The sequence below is a fragment of the Erythrolamprus reginae genome, chromosome Z, assembly GCF_031021105.1.
Source record: "Erythrolamprus reginae isolate rEryReg1 chromosome Z, rEryReg1.hap1, whole genome shotgun sequence".
NCBI classification, from domain to species: Eukaryota; Metazoa; Chordata; class Lepidosauria; order Squamata; family Dipsadidae; genus Erythrolamprus; species Erythrolamprus reginae.
Window position 1 is genome coordinate 61,511,914 of NC_091963.1, and position 13,612 is coordinate 61,525,525.

At 36.2% G+C, this 13,612-nt stretch overlaps 1 protein-coding gene across 3 annotated transcripts in view; it reads left to right on the forward strand.

The window, feature by feature from the left end:
- The window catches only part of EGFR (epidermal growth factor receptor), a 337,156-nt gene that overhangs the window by 148,319 nt on the left and 175,225 nt on the right, over positions 1-13,612 (forward strand). For all 3 annotated transcript variants that reach the window (XR_011556955.1, XM_070729530.1, XM_070729531.1), the window contains exons 6-8: positions 1,852-1,970; positions 2,769-2,910; positions 4,353-4,469. Coding sequence is in view for 2 of the 3 variants with exons in the window: in XM_070729530.1 (XP_070585631.1) it covers positions 1,852-1,970; positions 2,769-2,910; positions 4,353-4,469 (378 nt within the window). In the remaining variant the exon portion in view is untranslated. The remainder of the gene's footprint in view (positions 1-1,851; positions 1,971-2,768; positions 2,911-4,352; positions 4,470-13,612) is intronic.

The window sequence follows — 13,612 nt, forward strand, 5'->3', positions numbered from 1 at the left end:
TCTACAACGAGGATTTACCCGTCAATGTGGTCTACCTTCTGTAACTTCTGCACAGAACATCAGATTGACGCCCAGGGCTCCTCTTTGATCCCTCCTGGAATTCCTCCAAACCAGACTTGAGAAGGGCCTGGCCCCAAATACCTTAAAAAGACAGGTGGCAGCCCTGTCAATGATATTAAAGGCTGAGGATGGCCACTCCCTGGCTCACAATCCATGGATTAGAGATTTCCTTCGGGGAGCCTCCAACAAACATCCTCCACCAGTTCGTCACTTTCCCACTTGGGACTTTTCACTTGTCCTATAAGCACTCACGGGGCCACCATTCAAACCGCTACGTAAGATTTCTCTCCGCTTCCTAACGATTAAAACAGTTTTCCTTGTGGCAATATCTTCAGCTTGCCGGGTGTCGGAATTGTCAGCCTTTTCAGTGTGCTCAGACCGTTGTATCTTTCACCCGGACAGAGTCATCTTACCTCCAGATCTGGCCTTTATTCTAAAGGTCAATATCTTATTCCATAGAAGACAAGACCTAGTGATACTGGACTTTTGTATGCATGGAAGCCACCCATTGGAACTTAGGTGGCACAAGGAGGATCCCCGGAGGGCTTTGAAAATTTATATTAGATGGACTAATCCATTCAGAAAGTCTGAATCCCTATTTGTCTCCTTCTCTCAATCTGAGATGGGCCTCAAGGTTTCACCACAGATGCTTAGCCGCTGGCTTCGGAGCTGTATAGTGGAAGCTTAGAAGACAAGTTCTTGGCCTCCACCAGCGGGGATTATGGCTTATTCTACCCAAAGCGCAGCCATCTCTGCTGCATGGACTACTCAGGCATCCATCAAGGACATTTACTGGGCGGCCACTTGGTTGGCACCGTCGACATTCATAAGACATTATAAACTTGACTTGTTCGCCTTGGCTGAGGCATCGTTCAGGAGGAGAGTTCTTCAAAGGGTATGCACTTCTCCTGCGCCCCTGGTCCAGCCTTCTCCCTCCCATGGAACTTAAACTTGGGTATATCCCATGTTGGACTCTCCTTCCAGTGCAGTGGAGAAGAACCATTGTACCTACCTGAATGGTCTTCTCGATGCACTGGAAGGAGAGTCCAACATGGGATATACTCAAGTTTAAGTTCCATGGGAGGGAGAAGGCTGGACCAGGGGCACAGGAGAAGTGCACACCGGCCATTGGGCCCAGGGGCGATTATTCGTTCAGTTCAGTTGCCAGTCATCTGCTGCTATTGTTGAATAAATGCTGTTTAGTTTACTAATCCTATTGCCTTCATTTTTAAAACTGAGCTCCTGGGCAGCTAGGGGGCAGTACCTCATTAATATGTTAATCTAAACTCAGTCCCTACCAATGAGACTAGAGAACTACCCATGTTGGACTCTCCTTCCAGTGCATCGAGAAGACCGTTCAGGTAGGTACAACGGTTCGTCCCACCAGCTTGATGTCCTCTGCAAATTTGATGAGTTTCCCTTCTGTTACCTCATCTAAATAGTTTATGAAGATTTTGAAGAATATTGGGCAAAAATGGCAAAAGATTATCAGATGATCCTGAGATACTACAACCATCAGAAACATGAGTTAGTTTTCAAACATCTAAATTTTGATCACATGAGAACACATGAGGATGCTTAAATGGTCATAAGTTTGAAAAATACTCATAAATCACTTTTTTCAATGCCATTGTAACTTCAAATGATCACTAAGTGAACTGTTACAAGTTGAGAACTATCTGTAACTAAGCTGCAACTCAATCAAATAATATTTGTGTTTTCTGAAAAGTTTTCATTTTTTAAATTTGTAAAATATGATGTAGTTTAACTTGGGGTATTTTTAACTTTCAGTAACTAAGATTGACTGTGCGGCACAGTGCTCAGGTCGATGCAAGGGAAGATTGCCAAGTGACTGCTGTCATACTCAATGCGCAGCAGGATGTACAGGTCCTAAAGAAAGTGACTGCTTGGTAAGGAACCCATAGACGCTTGCATAGCATTTTAGCAATATAAAAAAGGAAATCAAAAAATAGATTAGTGCACTTAGATTTCTTTTTCAAGTATTAACTACAATAAAAAGAAAATAAAGCATAATACAACAAATACAACAAAAATAATAACATTAAAAATTAAACTTTGTGTTTTAATCTCATTCTTAATGTATCCCAAGAAATTCAGTAAGGTTGTATTTCAACATTGTAGCCATTTCTTTTAGTTATAATTTTCCTAGCTATTATTAGTCGCATATTATATTTACACTTTTTAAAATTTGGTCTTCCCACATCAGTCCTGGAAAAGAAATACAGGAAAATCCCATATAAATCCCATTATTCCCTTTGTGAAATGAACTCCATAGAAAACATGGCATATGCTCTTCTATATTGCCAATTCTATGAGGAGATTTATAACCAGTTGATTATTCTTCTTTTACTTAAATTTCTGGAACACTGATAGCTTTTATTTGCGCTGTCTGTTACACCATCAAATACAATTATTTCTGTGGAAAATAGCAAAATGTTGTTACATTATGTGCAAACTTTCCTACAATTGTTCTTGTCATTAAAAGGTAACATTTTATTGAATGTATTTTTATTGGTCGATGGCCAAAATAAAATTGTCTGTCTAAACTAATATTTAGATGGATGGAATATTGAACTTTCTGAATTTTAGTCTTACCTAATTTTTAAAAATGCACTGCTGTCATTTCCTGTCATTGTGAAAACAAAAGATGGCTCTTTTTGTATATTATTTGGATTACCTTTTTATAGGCATGTCGCATGTTTTGGGATCATGCAACTTGCAAGGAGTCTTGTCCACCTTTACAAATATACAATCCCTATACTTATCAGTTGGAAAATAATCCAGAAGGAAAGTACAGTTTTGGAGCAACTTGTGTAAAAAACTGTCCACGTAAGTTAAATAAATATTATCATTTATGTTAAATACTATTTAACAAAAATAGTTAAATTTATTTCTATGTTTCATTTGGGATGCTTCATATTAACTTCAAATTTGTACACCAAGAGGTTATTCCTGCATTTTCATCTATCTATACTAAAATAAAGTACAGTATCAGAATTATAGTACTAGAAAAGCAGTGCTAAACTTGTGAAAAATAAATGAAATACTGTACTGGAATATGTTTTGAAAGTTTATTTATAAACATATATTTCCATAAGAATTTACTTGTGAGATTTTATTCAGTGGAGAAAATAATTTGGAGAAAATTTCATAAATTAAGCAAGAGGTTCATAGGTAAGGAATGTTTGTGTACCTGAACAGTCAGCTCTTTGGCAGATGTAATTTGTATAACTTCCACAACAATTTAATTAGTATTAGATATTGTATGGGAATCTTTCTAGATGGTGTTTTCACTTAGAAAATATAAGTTCACTCCTTTTAAGTGGTGAAAAAATAGATTCTCAGTTACCTCTAAAATAAGAATACTTTTGAAAAATGGCAAACTGATTTCAGCATTGCATCCATTCAGGCGCCAAATCTACCTTATTGTATCTATCTAAATTTATTTTAATAGGTGATTCTCTTCACTTTTAATGTACATATGCAATTCACTGAAATGTTTCAAAGGTGTGCTATGGAGAAGCTACTGCTATGAAATATACTCACAGCTGTTCAGTGTACTGGCAAGGTTCTTTTGCATATCAGTCTACAGTATTCTGATGTTTCCATTTGATCTGCCATTTTCCCCCAATATATTAAAACTTGCATACAATTTATATTGATAAGCTTATAGTTGATTTGGGGAGTACAGTGTTCCCTCGATTTTTGTGGGTTCAAACTTCGCGAATAGCCTATACCACGGTTTTTCAAAAAATATTAATTAAAAAATACTTCACGGTTTTTTTCCTATACCACGGTTTTTCCCACTCAATGACATCACATTTCATCGCCAAACTAATAATTTTTGCAAATAAATAACCAAAAAAATAATTATTGTTAATAAATAATTATGTTTATAAATATCAGGATCACTAATGGTGAGTACCAGTAATAATGGTGAGTAAATAGTTGTTAAGGGAATGGGAAATAGTAATTTAGGGGTTTAAAGTGTTAAGGGATGGCTTGTGATACTGTCCATAGCCAAAAATGGTGTATTTACTTCCACATCTCTACTTCGCGGAAATTCGACTTTCGCGGGCGGTCTCGGAACGCATCCCCCACGAAAATTGAGGAAACACTGTATGTTTGTATACTTTTTTGGTAGAATATGTGTTTTGGCTGGAAATAATATATATATATATAAACCAAGGAAATAACACAAATTCTGTAACAAGTCTCCTTTTTTCTCTTATGTCTCTCTGTTTTTTCCCCTTTTCTTATTTTTTTTCTAGATAATTATGTAGTAACAGATCATGGCTCATGTGTCCGATCATGTAATGCAGACTCCACAGAAGTGGAGCAGAATGGCATTCGAAAGTGTAAAAAATGTGATGGTCCTTGTAGCAAAGGTATGTTGGATTAAAAAATGAAATTATGCAACAACTCAAAGAATTATCATTAACAGTAGGCACTTTACATGATGCCTTATATGTCTGGGAAGCTTTAATCATTTCACTAAATTTATAATGTTAACTGCAGCTTTTTAAAATTTAATTTATCAATTTAACATTTCTAATAAGTTATAAGAGAATAAGATACAAAATATGAATGCAAATAGGAAAGCTGTGGGAAGGAATGGAGAGAAGAAAAGTGAGGATGGATTAGGAAAAAGAAAAAGAAGCATTGACTCTCTGTGTTGCGTTAATATCAAATTACAACTTTTTGTTTTTTCATAATAATGTAAAATAGCCATTTCTATAAGGATCTATCATTCTAATTGGTAAAACCCAAAATTAAAGTTTCATTCTTTTCCACTTAAGCAAAAAATTCAGAAGCAGTCTCCATGTGGAAACAAAAGTATTTACTGTATTTTTTCAGAATATAAGATGCACTGGAGCATAGGACATATCTTAATTTTGGGGGAGCAAAACAAGAAAAAAACAATTCTGTGAATTTAACTGGAGTGGGTGAGGTGGAAAATGATTTTCATGGGGGCAGAAGAGGGACTTGGCACCAAAGGCTCCACTCTCGAGAGCCCCACCCCCATCATCTTTCTTCCTATAGTCCTTGCAGCATGGCCTGATAGAGAGGCAGCATTTCAGTCCTTCTGGATGCTGCTATCTCATAAACACACTGTCGGGCTTCTAGGCAAGCTCCCTGCACCTCCCAAGTGACACTATGCTAGCCAATTTTAGTCCCACAAATTCAGCCTTAAAAGCCAAACATCAAAGCTTCCACAAAAATGATAGTGTTGGAAGCAACCTACCTATCAACTGGTACCCACCTATCATCTATCATATCTATCTGCCTATCTACCTACCTTCCTATCATCTCTGGAGGGGTCCTATTAGCATCCTATGGTTAAGCTTGGAAAAAAAAGTTTTGATTTGCTGCTTTGATCCATCAGGAGCCCAACCAGGATAGAAGTCAGCTGGGGAAATGTTTCCCAAGAGGGCTCTTAGTTAATGGGATGAGATCTATTGCCAATTTTTTAATCTTTTCAGCTCTGCAGCTAAATTCAGCTGATGGGAATTTCAAACAGGGCCGAGCAAAAAGCCACCTTTTTTTCATAAGTCATCCTGAACTCCTGAAATCAACATTTCCCTTCACTTTTAATTTCTCTGAAATGTCATTTTGAAAAGTGGTGGCAACGAAGCTAGACATTTTGGGCAGCAAGCAGCACCAGCTGCACAACCTGTTTTGGGAAAGGGGAGAAAAATGTTTTTGGGCTTCAGCGCTGACCAGAATCACCCACTGCTTGAAGTTCAATCCTCTTTTTTTGCCTCCTCATGTCCCATTTTTGGAATGGGGAGGAAAGTGTTTTCGGGCTACAGTGCCGGCTGGAGCCACCCACCACTCACCCACCCCCATTTCAAACATGAGCCGTGCAACTGGTGCTGCCTGCCTTCCAAATTGCAATGCTCTTTCTTAAATCTCTGCACGCTCCATTTTTGGAAAGTGTTTTCAGTCAGAAGTGTCACGATCCCCTCACCGATTCCAAAAACGGAGCATGCAGAGACCAAAACAGAGCATTGCATTTTGGGTGGCAGGCAGCTCTGGTTGTACACCCCATTTTTGAAATTGAAGAGAAAAGTTTTTGGTCAGCAGCACTGGCCAGAACTTCCTGCCACCTGAAATGTGATGAAAACACCTCCTGCAGAGCACCCACTTTGTCAACCAAGTCCCTAACTTCCCCTGGCCATGAGTGCAAGTGAAGATCCCTGCTGCCTGGAACTGCCCCAAAATGTGATGTGCGGAGGCTGCAAACCTCCAAAGAGTGGAGGCTGGCAGGCGGGTGGGGCTACATTCAGAATATAAGACACCCAGTTTTTGACCCTCCTTTTGGCAGTAAAAATGTGGGTATGGTATATACTTCTCTTTAATCTAAATAGTTGTTGATTATACTAACTATTAACATGCAAATTGATGTTAAGATCTTATCATGGAATTATTGAGTTGGACGGGGCCATTTGACAATCAAGCCCATCCCTCTGGTCAGTAGAAATTCAGTTTATTATGTTTTCTTTTTGTAAAGCCATCCAACTCATGGTTAATTTGGATAGGGTTCAATAAAAAATAAATTTTAAAAAATCTGGTAAAAGAAACAGCCATTTTAACATAATACAATGTGTAAGATTCATTATTTAGTGTAGCCAAAATTAGGGAACAGCCACGTTTTCAAGAACTTTTAAACATGGTGTATGGCAGCCCAACAAATCTCAGAAAACTTTTGTTCCATATAACAAGTGTTGCAACGGAGAATCTAATGTCAGGATTCCCAAGAGATGACTATTAACTGCTCATTTGAAGATAGGAAAGGAGAGCCTTCCCCCAATTGATTTCACAATCAAATTGTTCCTATCGTTTAAGGCAGTCCTTGTTTGAGAGAATGTCTTCAGAGCTAAGTTTGTCCAGACTAGGTTTATCTTTTGATTCTTGTTCCCTAATACATTCCTCATCCACCTTTTTGATGACTTGGTCATAGAAGTCCCTTGCATCCTCTATCGAAGTTATTTTGTATTTTTTATCGATCAGAGAGATGAGCATGCCCTCATCTGTCAGCCATCTAAACGGTGTCTTGTTTCTGTTAAGTTTAGTAGCTAGTGTTTGATAAGGCTTCTGCTTTTCTCGAATTCATCTGGGAACTTGACATAGGACTATTATCTCTTTTTCTTTATATGATAAAGAGTTTTCCTTTGACATATTATAAATTTCATCTCTTATAGTACGATTTATAAATCTGATATGTACTTCCCTGGGTAAGCAATTTCTTTTTACATAGCTTGTGGATGATCTGTAAATTTCATCTATTTGCTGATACATTTCCTGTGGGGTTTTGTTAGTAATGGATGCGAGAATTTCCGACATGATCTGGGGCAGGTCCTCTTCGTTTGATTCAGTAATATTCTGGAGCCTCAAGAAGAATGCTGATTTTTCAAGTTCGAGGTTTATTATGGTCTCTTCCAGATTTTTATTAATATATTCTGTTCTACTTTCTGCATATTGTAGTCTGGTTTCCATTCTATCATTTAGTTCCTCATTTTTTTAAAAAAATTCATCATTCTGTGTAAGGGTTCCATGCATCATTTCTTTTTCTCATCAAGATGCCCAACACGGTCATCAATTTTCTTAATATCTTTCTTGATATCTTATTGATTGATTGATTGATTGTTAGAGTTGAAAGGGACCATGAAGGCCATCGTTCAACCCCCTGCCCAAGCAGGAACCCTATAGCACACCAGTCAAGTGGCAGTTCAATCTTCTCTTAAAAATGTCCAGAGTGTTGGAGTTCACAACGTCCACTGGTAGGTTGTTCCATTGGTTGATCGCTCTGACCATCAGGAAGTTCCTCCTTATCTCCATGTTGAATCTCTCATTGGTCAGCTTCCAGCCATTGTTCCTCGTCCGGCCCTCTGGTGCCCTGGAGAATAAAGTGATCCCCTCCTCTCTGTGACATCCCCTCGTATATTTGTAGACTGCTATCATGTCCACTCTGGCTATCCTTTTCTCTAGGCTATCCATGCCCAGTTCCCTCAGTCTCTCTTCGTAACTCTTGGTTTCCAATCCCTTAATCATCTTGGTTGCTCTTTTTTGCATCTTCTCCAGGGTTTCAATGTTTCTTTTGAAGTGTGGTGACCAGAACTGAATACAGTACTCCAGGTGTGGTCAGACCAGGGCGTAGTAGAGTGGTATTAAGAATTCCCTGGTCTTGGAATGTATTCCCCTGTTGATGCAGCTTAGGATTGTGTTGGCTTTTTAAGCTGCTGCTGCACACTGTTGGCTCATGTTTAGTTGATTGTCCACCAAGACTCCGGGGTCTCTTTCGCAGTCGCTACTGCTAAGAGGGGTTTCTCCCAGGTTGTATGTGTGTCCAGGGTTTTTTCTGCCTAGGTGAAGGACTTTGCTCTTGTCGATGTTAAACATGATTTTGTTGGTGTGGGCCCACTGTGTTAGTCTGTCTAGGTCTTTCTGAAATTTAAGCCTGTCTTCTAGGGTATTGGATACCCCCACCAGCTTGGTGTCGTCTGCAAATTTAATCAGTTGCCCTTCTATTCCCTCGTCCAAGTCGTTGATGAAAATGTTGAAGAGCACAGGGCCCAGGACTGAGCCCTGTGGTACCCCACTGCCTACGTTCTTCCATGTGGGTTTGGAACCGCTGAAGACAACTCGTTGGGTGCGGTTGGTCAGCCAGCTATTGATCCATCTGCATATGTTGTAGTCTACTCTGCTTTTTTCTAATTTGTTGATTAGGAGATAGTGGTCGACTTTGTCGAAAGCTTTGCTGAAGTTTAAGTATATGAGGTCCACCGTGTTGTGCTGGTCTACTGATTTGGTTATGGTGTTGAAAAAGGATATGAGATTGGTTTGGCATGATTTGTTTCTGACAAACCCGTGTTGGCTTTTGGATATTATCTTGTTTGTTTCCAGGTAGTGGCAAAGCTGGTTTTTTTTATTATTTTCTCCAATATTTTTCTAGGTATTGAAGTCAGGCTAATAGGTCTGTAGTTGCTTGGATCCGTCTTTTTCCCTTTTTCCCTTTGTCTCTTCATCTCACCCATATTTCCCATCATCAATTCATAATTCCGATCCACTGATTGCTGCATTTTAATCATTATCTCTTGTAAGGAGGCTAAGGTGATAAGTGCAACTTGGTCTGATTAGTACAACTGATGTTTTGACAGTAGAAGGGTTTTCTGGGTTACGCTGGATGGTCAGGGTTGAAGGTTGAGGTGTTGCTTTCCTCCAAACTTTAGTAATTGTATTTGTATTGGTGGATGACATTTTGAATATTTTACAAATAATTTCCAGTTTAGTCATGTATAATTAGCTACGGGGATTTCAAATTTGTATATCTATCGTAGTTCAAAGTAATTGCATTAAAATGATGAAAGTGATGAAAGGTAAATCCCTATATTTCCAGATCTTACCTTCCTTTACTAAATTCGGATGTGTAATAGCTTCTATGGGTGAGATCCATTCTGGCATTACTAAAAAATGATTTTTCTTTATTTCAATCCATACATCAATCAGTGCTTTTCTAATTATATTGTTTTTTAAAATATGAATGTGTTTTAATCTTATCATACCATATAAAGGCATGCCAACCCACCATTAAATCATGGCCTTCTAAGTTAAGTAACCTTTGATTATCTAAGGTCAACCACTATTTTATCCATGCTAGGGCGGTGGCATAATAATATAATTTCCAATTTGGGAGGCCAAGTCCTCCTTTTTCTTTACGATCTTCCAACGCATTTTGTTTTATTCTTGGTTTCTTACCTTGCCATATGAATTTTTTTATTATCTTATTTAATTCTATAAAAAATTTCGATCCGGGGTTTATTGGAATAACTTGAAAAAGAAACAAAATTTTGGGGAGGATATTCATTTTAATTGTAGATATTCTTCCCACCAATGTTAATTGCAAATTGTTTCAAACTTCTAAATCTTTTTTAATCTGACCTAATAATTTTAAATAATTATCATTTTTTAAAGATATGGCTTTAGAGGTCATCCATATCCCTAAATATTTCACCTTTTTTGTAATTTTCATATTTGATAGATGTTCTAAATGTTTTTTTTGTGTCTCTGTCATATTTTTTTGTTAGTATCTGTGTCTTTTCTTTATTTATTTTTAGTGCTGCAACTTTTCCATATTCTTCAATTAAATTTATTAGCCTTGAAATAGATTTTATGGGATCTTCTAAAATTAAGACCACATCATCTGCAAATGCTTGTACTTTATAAATCTCTTTTTTTATCTTCAGTCCTTTTATTTCCCTGTCTGCTCTTATTTTTATCAACAGTGCTCCCAGGGTTAAGATAAATAACAATGGTGATATTGGGCAAACTTGTCTTACACCTCGTTGTATTGCTACTTTTTCGGTCAACTCGCTGTTTATTATGACTTTAGCTGTTTGTTCAGAATATATTGCATCTATTATATTGAAAAACGTAGTTCCAACCTCCATCTTATTTAATTGTAATTTCATAAAATTCCAGTCTACATTGTCAAATGCTTTTTTCGCATCTAAGAATATCAGCGTCATTTGTTTTTCTGGATGTTGTTCATAATATTCTAATGTGTTTATTATTGTTCTTAAATTATTTTTAATTTGTCTTCCTGGTAAAAAACCATTTTAGTCACTATGTATCATATCATTTATAATATTTTTAAACCTGTTAGCGAAGATTGATATAAAAATTTTATAATCTATGTTTAACAATGAAATTGGTCTATAATTCTCAATTTTTTCTTTTTATGTTCCTACTTTATGTATTAAGGTTATTAACGTTTCTGACCATGTTTTAGGTAATATACCTTCTGCCATTATTTGATTATATCTCAAACATACTTGAAAAAAGTATTTCTATATCTAACTTATAAAATTCTACTGGTATTGCATCTAGGCCCATCGCTTTATTATTTTTCTGATTCTTTATAGATTGTTTTAATTCCATTTCTATAATAGGTTTATTTAGTCTTTGTTGTTGTGTTTCGGTTAATACCGGTAAATCTATATTTTTCAAATATTCAAAAATTAAGTCCTCATTTATTTCTTCTCTCATATATAATTTTCTATAAAATTCTAATACTATTTCCTTCTTTTCTTCTGTTCTATGTTTCATTTTACCTTTTGAGTCTTATCAAATTTTTTATAATTTTATTTTCCCTCTTTTTTATTAATTTATAGACAACCATCTTCCTGGTTTATTCGCATGTTCAAAATATTCTTGCTTTGCTTTCTTTATCTTTTCTACTATTGGTTCTTGTTCTATCAATCTCAATTTATGCTTTATTAATTCTCTCTGATTTTTAGCTTTATCATCATTATCAACTTTTTGCATTAACATTTCTACTTTTTTGAGATCTTCTACTAATTTTTCATAACGTGTTTCCTTTTCTTTATTTTTTGTTGCTATATAAGAAATTGTTAGCCCACGTATATATGCCTTTGTTGTGTCCCATAAGTTTTGAGAGGTGGTGTCACTATTTTTATTTATTTTAAATAAAATCTCTAATTCTCTCTCAATCCGTTTTTTTGTACTCTGGGTCTTTTATTATGTTTCTATTCATTTACCAGTTATTTATTTTCTTTTTACCTTTCCAATATATCGCTAAAGGATTGTGGTCTGCCCAGGTATTTGTTTCTATTTCTATTTTACTAATTTGTTCCATTATATGTGCTGAGGCCCAAGCCATATCAATCCTGGACCAGGTCTTATGTGGGTTAGAATAGAAAGTATATTGTCTATCTTTTAAATGGTATTCTCTCCATATATCCTTCAATAATAGTTCTGTACTCATTTTCCAAAATGTCACAGGTAAAATTACCTTTTTTTTCCTTTCCTTTTTCCAGTGTAATCCATTTGGTCATCTGAGATTGCATTAAAATCTCCTATTATTATCATATTTTCAATTGCCAATTCACTTATTTTTTCATGTAAATCTTTATAGAATTGTTTTTGGTTATCATTTGGTGCATAAATTGAGACAATTACAAAAGGTTTTGTTTCTAGATCCAATTGTACCATCAGAATCCTTCCATCAGTATCATTGTATATTTCTCTAGATTCAATTGATTCATCTATATACATTGCTACACCCTTTTTCTTTCGGCTTGCTAGACTAGTGTATAATTTTCCCAATTTTGAGTTATTCAGAAGACTCCGTTTTGTTTTTTTGATATGAACTTCTTGTAAAATATTTATCTGCGCTTTTTGTTTTTTAAGTTTAGTCAATATTTGGTTCCTTTTCTTTGGATTGTTCAAGCCATTTATGTTGACTGAGAAGATTTTCAAGTCATATGTCATCTCTATTTGTAGTATTTTTTTGCTTCCTTTGGTTCTCAGTCTAGTTTCTAAAATTAATTCTTGTGATGCCTGTGGTTGTTTCTTCTTTGCTTCTGGTATTTCTTCCCCACCTCCACCTGTAGCCCCCATCATATCATCACTACTCTTTGGTTCTATCTGAGGCTGGTCAATCCTGTCCAATCTGGTATGTGCTAAAAAAGATCTTGCAAGTTCCACACTGTCTATTATTACTTTTGTTGATTGCCAAGTTAGGGTAAGGCCCTCTGGTACCAACCATCTAAACATGATATTTTTCTTGATTAAAATACTTGTAAGGAAGTAATATTCTCTTCTGCTTTCTCTCACCCTTTTCGGAACTTGTTTCAAAATTGTAATTCCTTTTCCATTAAGTTGAAATTTCTGGTTTCTTGTCAATCTCATAATCTCATCTTTAATTACTCTTCTTGAGAAATTAATATGTACTTCCCTTGGTAGATTGTGACGTCTTGTATATCCAGTTTGGACTCTGTAAGCTTCATCTATTTCTCTTTTCAATTCTGCTGGGTCTTCTTGCCTAATTCCTCCTATCACTTCTGCCATTTTTGTAGGTAAATCTTCATCTCTTTCTTCTTCAATGTTTTGAAATCTCAGGCCATGTGATGCAGGTTGGAGTTCAAGGTTAGTTATTGCAATATCAAAGCCTCTACGGGCATTGTAGTTATGATCTTCGTATTCTTCCACTTTCTGCCCCATAGCTTGGATTTTTTCTTCTGTGACTTTTATTCTTTTTTCACTCCCTTGTAGATTTTGTTGTATGACTTTTATGTTCCCATCCATTTCTGCCATGTTTCCTTTTACTTCTGTTAGTTCTTTTTTAATCTCATCTTTCATCTCTTTCATCTCTTGTCTCATCTCTTCCAGGTACTTCTTCATTTCTTCTTTGTTAGTCTCAAGTTGAATTTGTGTCTGAGTTTGTGTCTTCTGCATAAGATCTTGAATGCCTACTAATGCATCCTGAATAGACTGGAAATTTGGATCTGCAGGTAACTTTTCTTTCTCTTTTCCTTTCTCCTTGGTCAGCATTGTAGTTATGGTCCTTTGTTGTAGTGGAGATGATGTTGGAGAGACTTTAGGTGTAGGGGTTGAAGTTGGAGTTGTAGTAGTTGCTTGTTTTCGGGTTGTTGTTGCTGTCACTGAAGTCACACTTTGTGCCCTGTAAGAACCTTTCATATTCCAAAATTTCTACTTTGTTTAACAA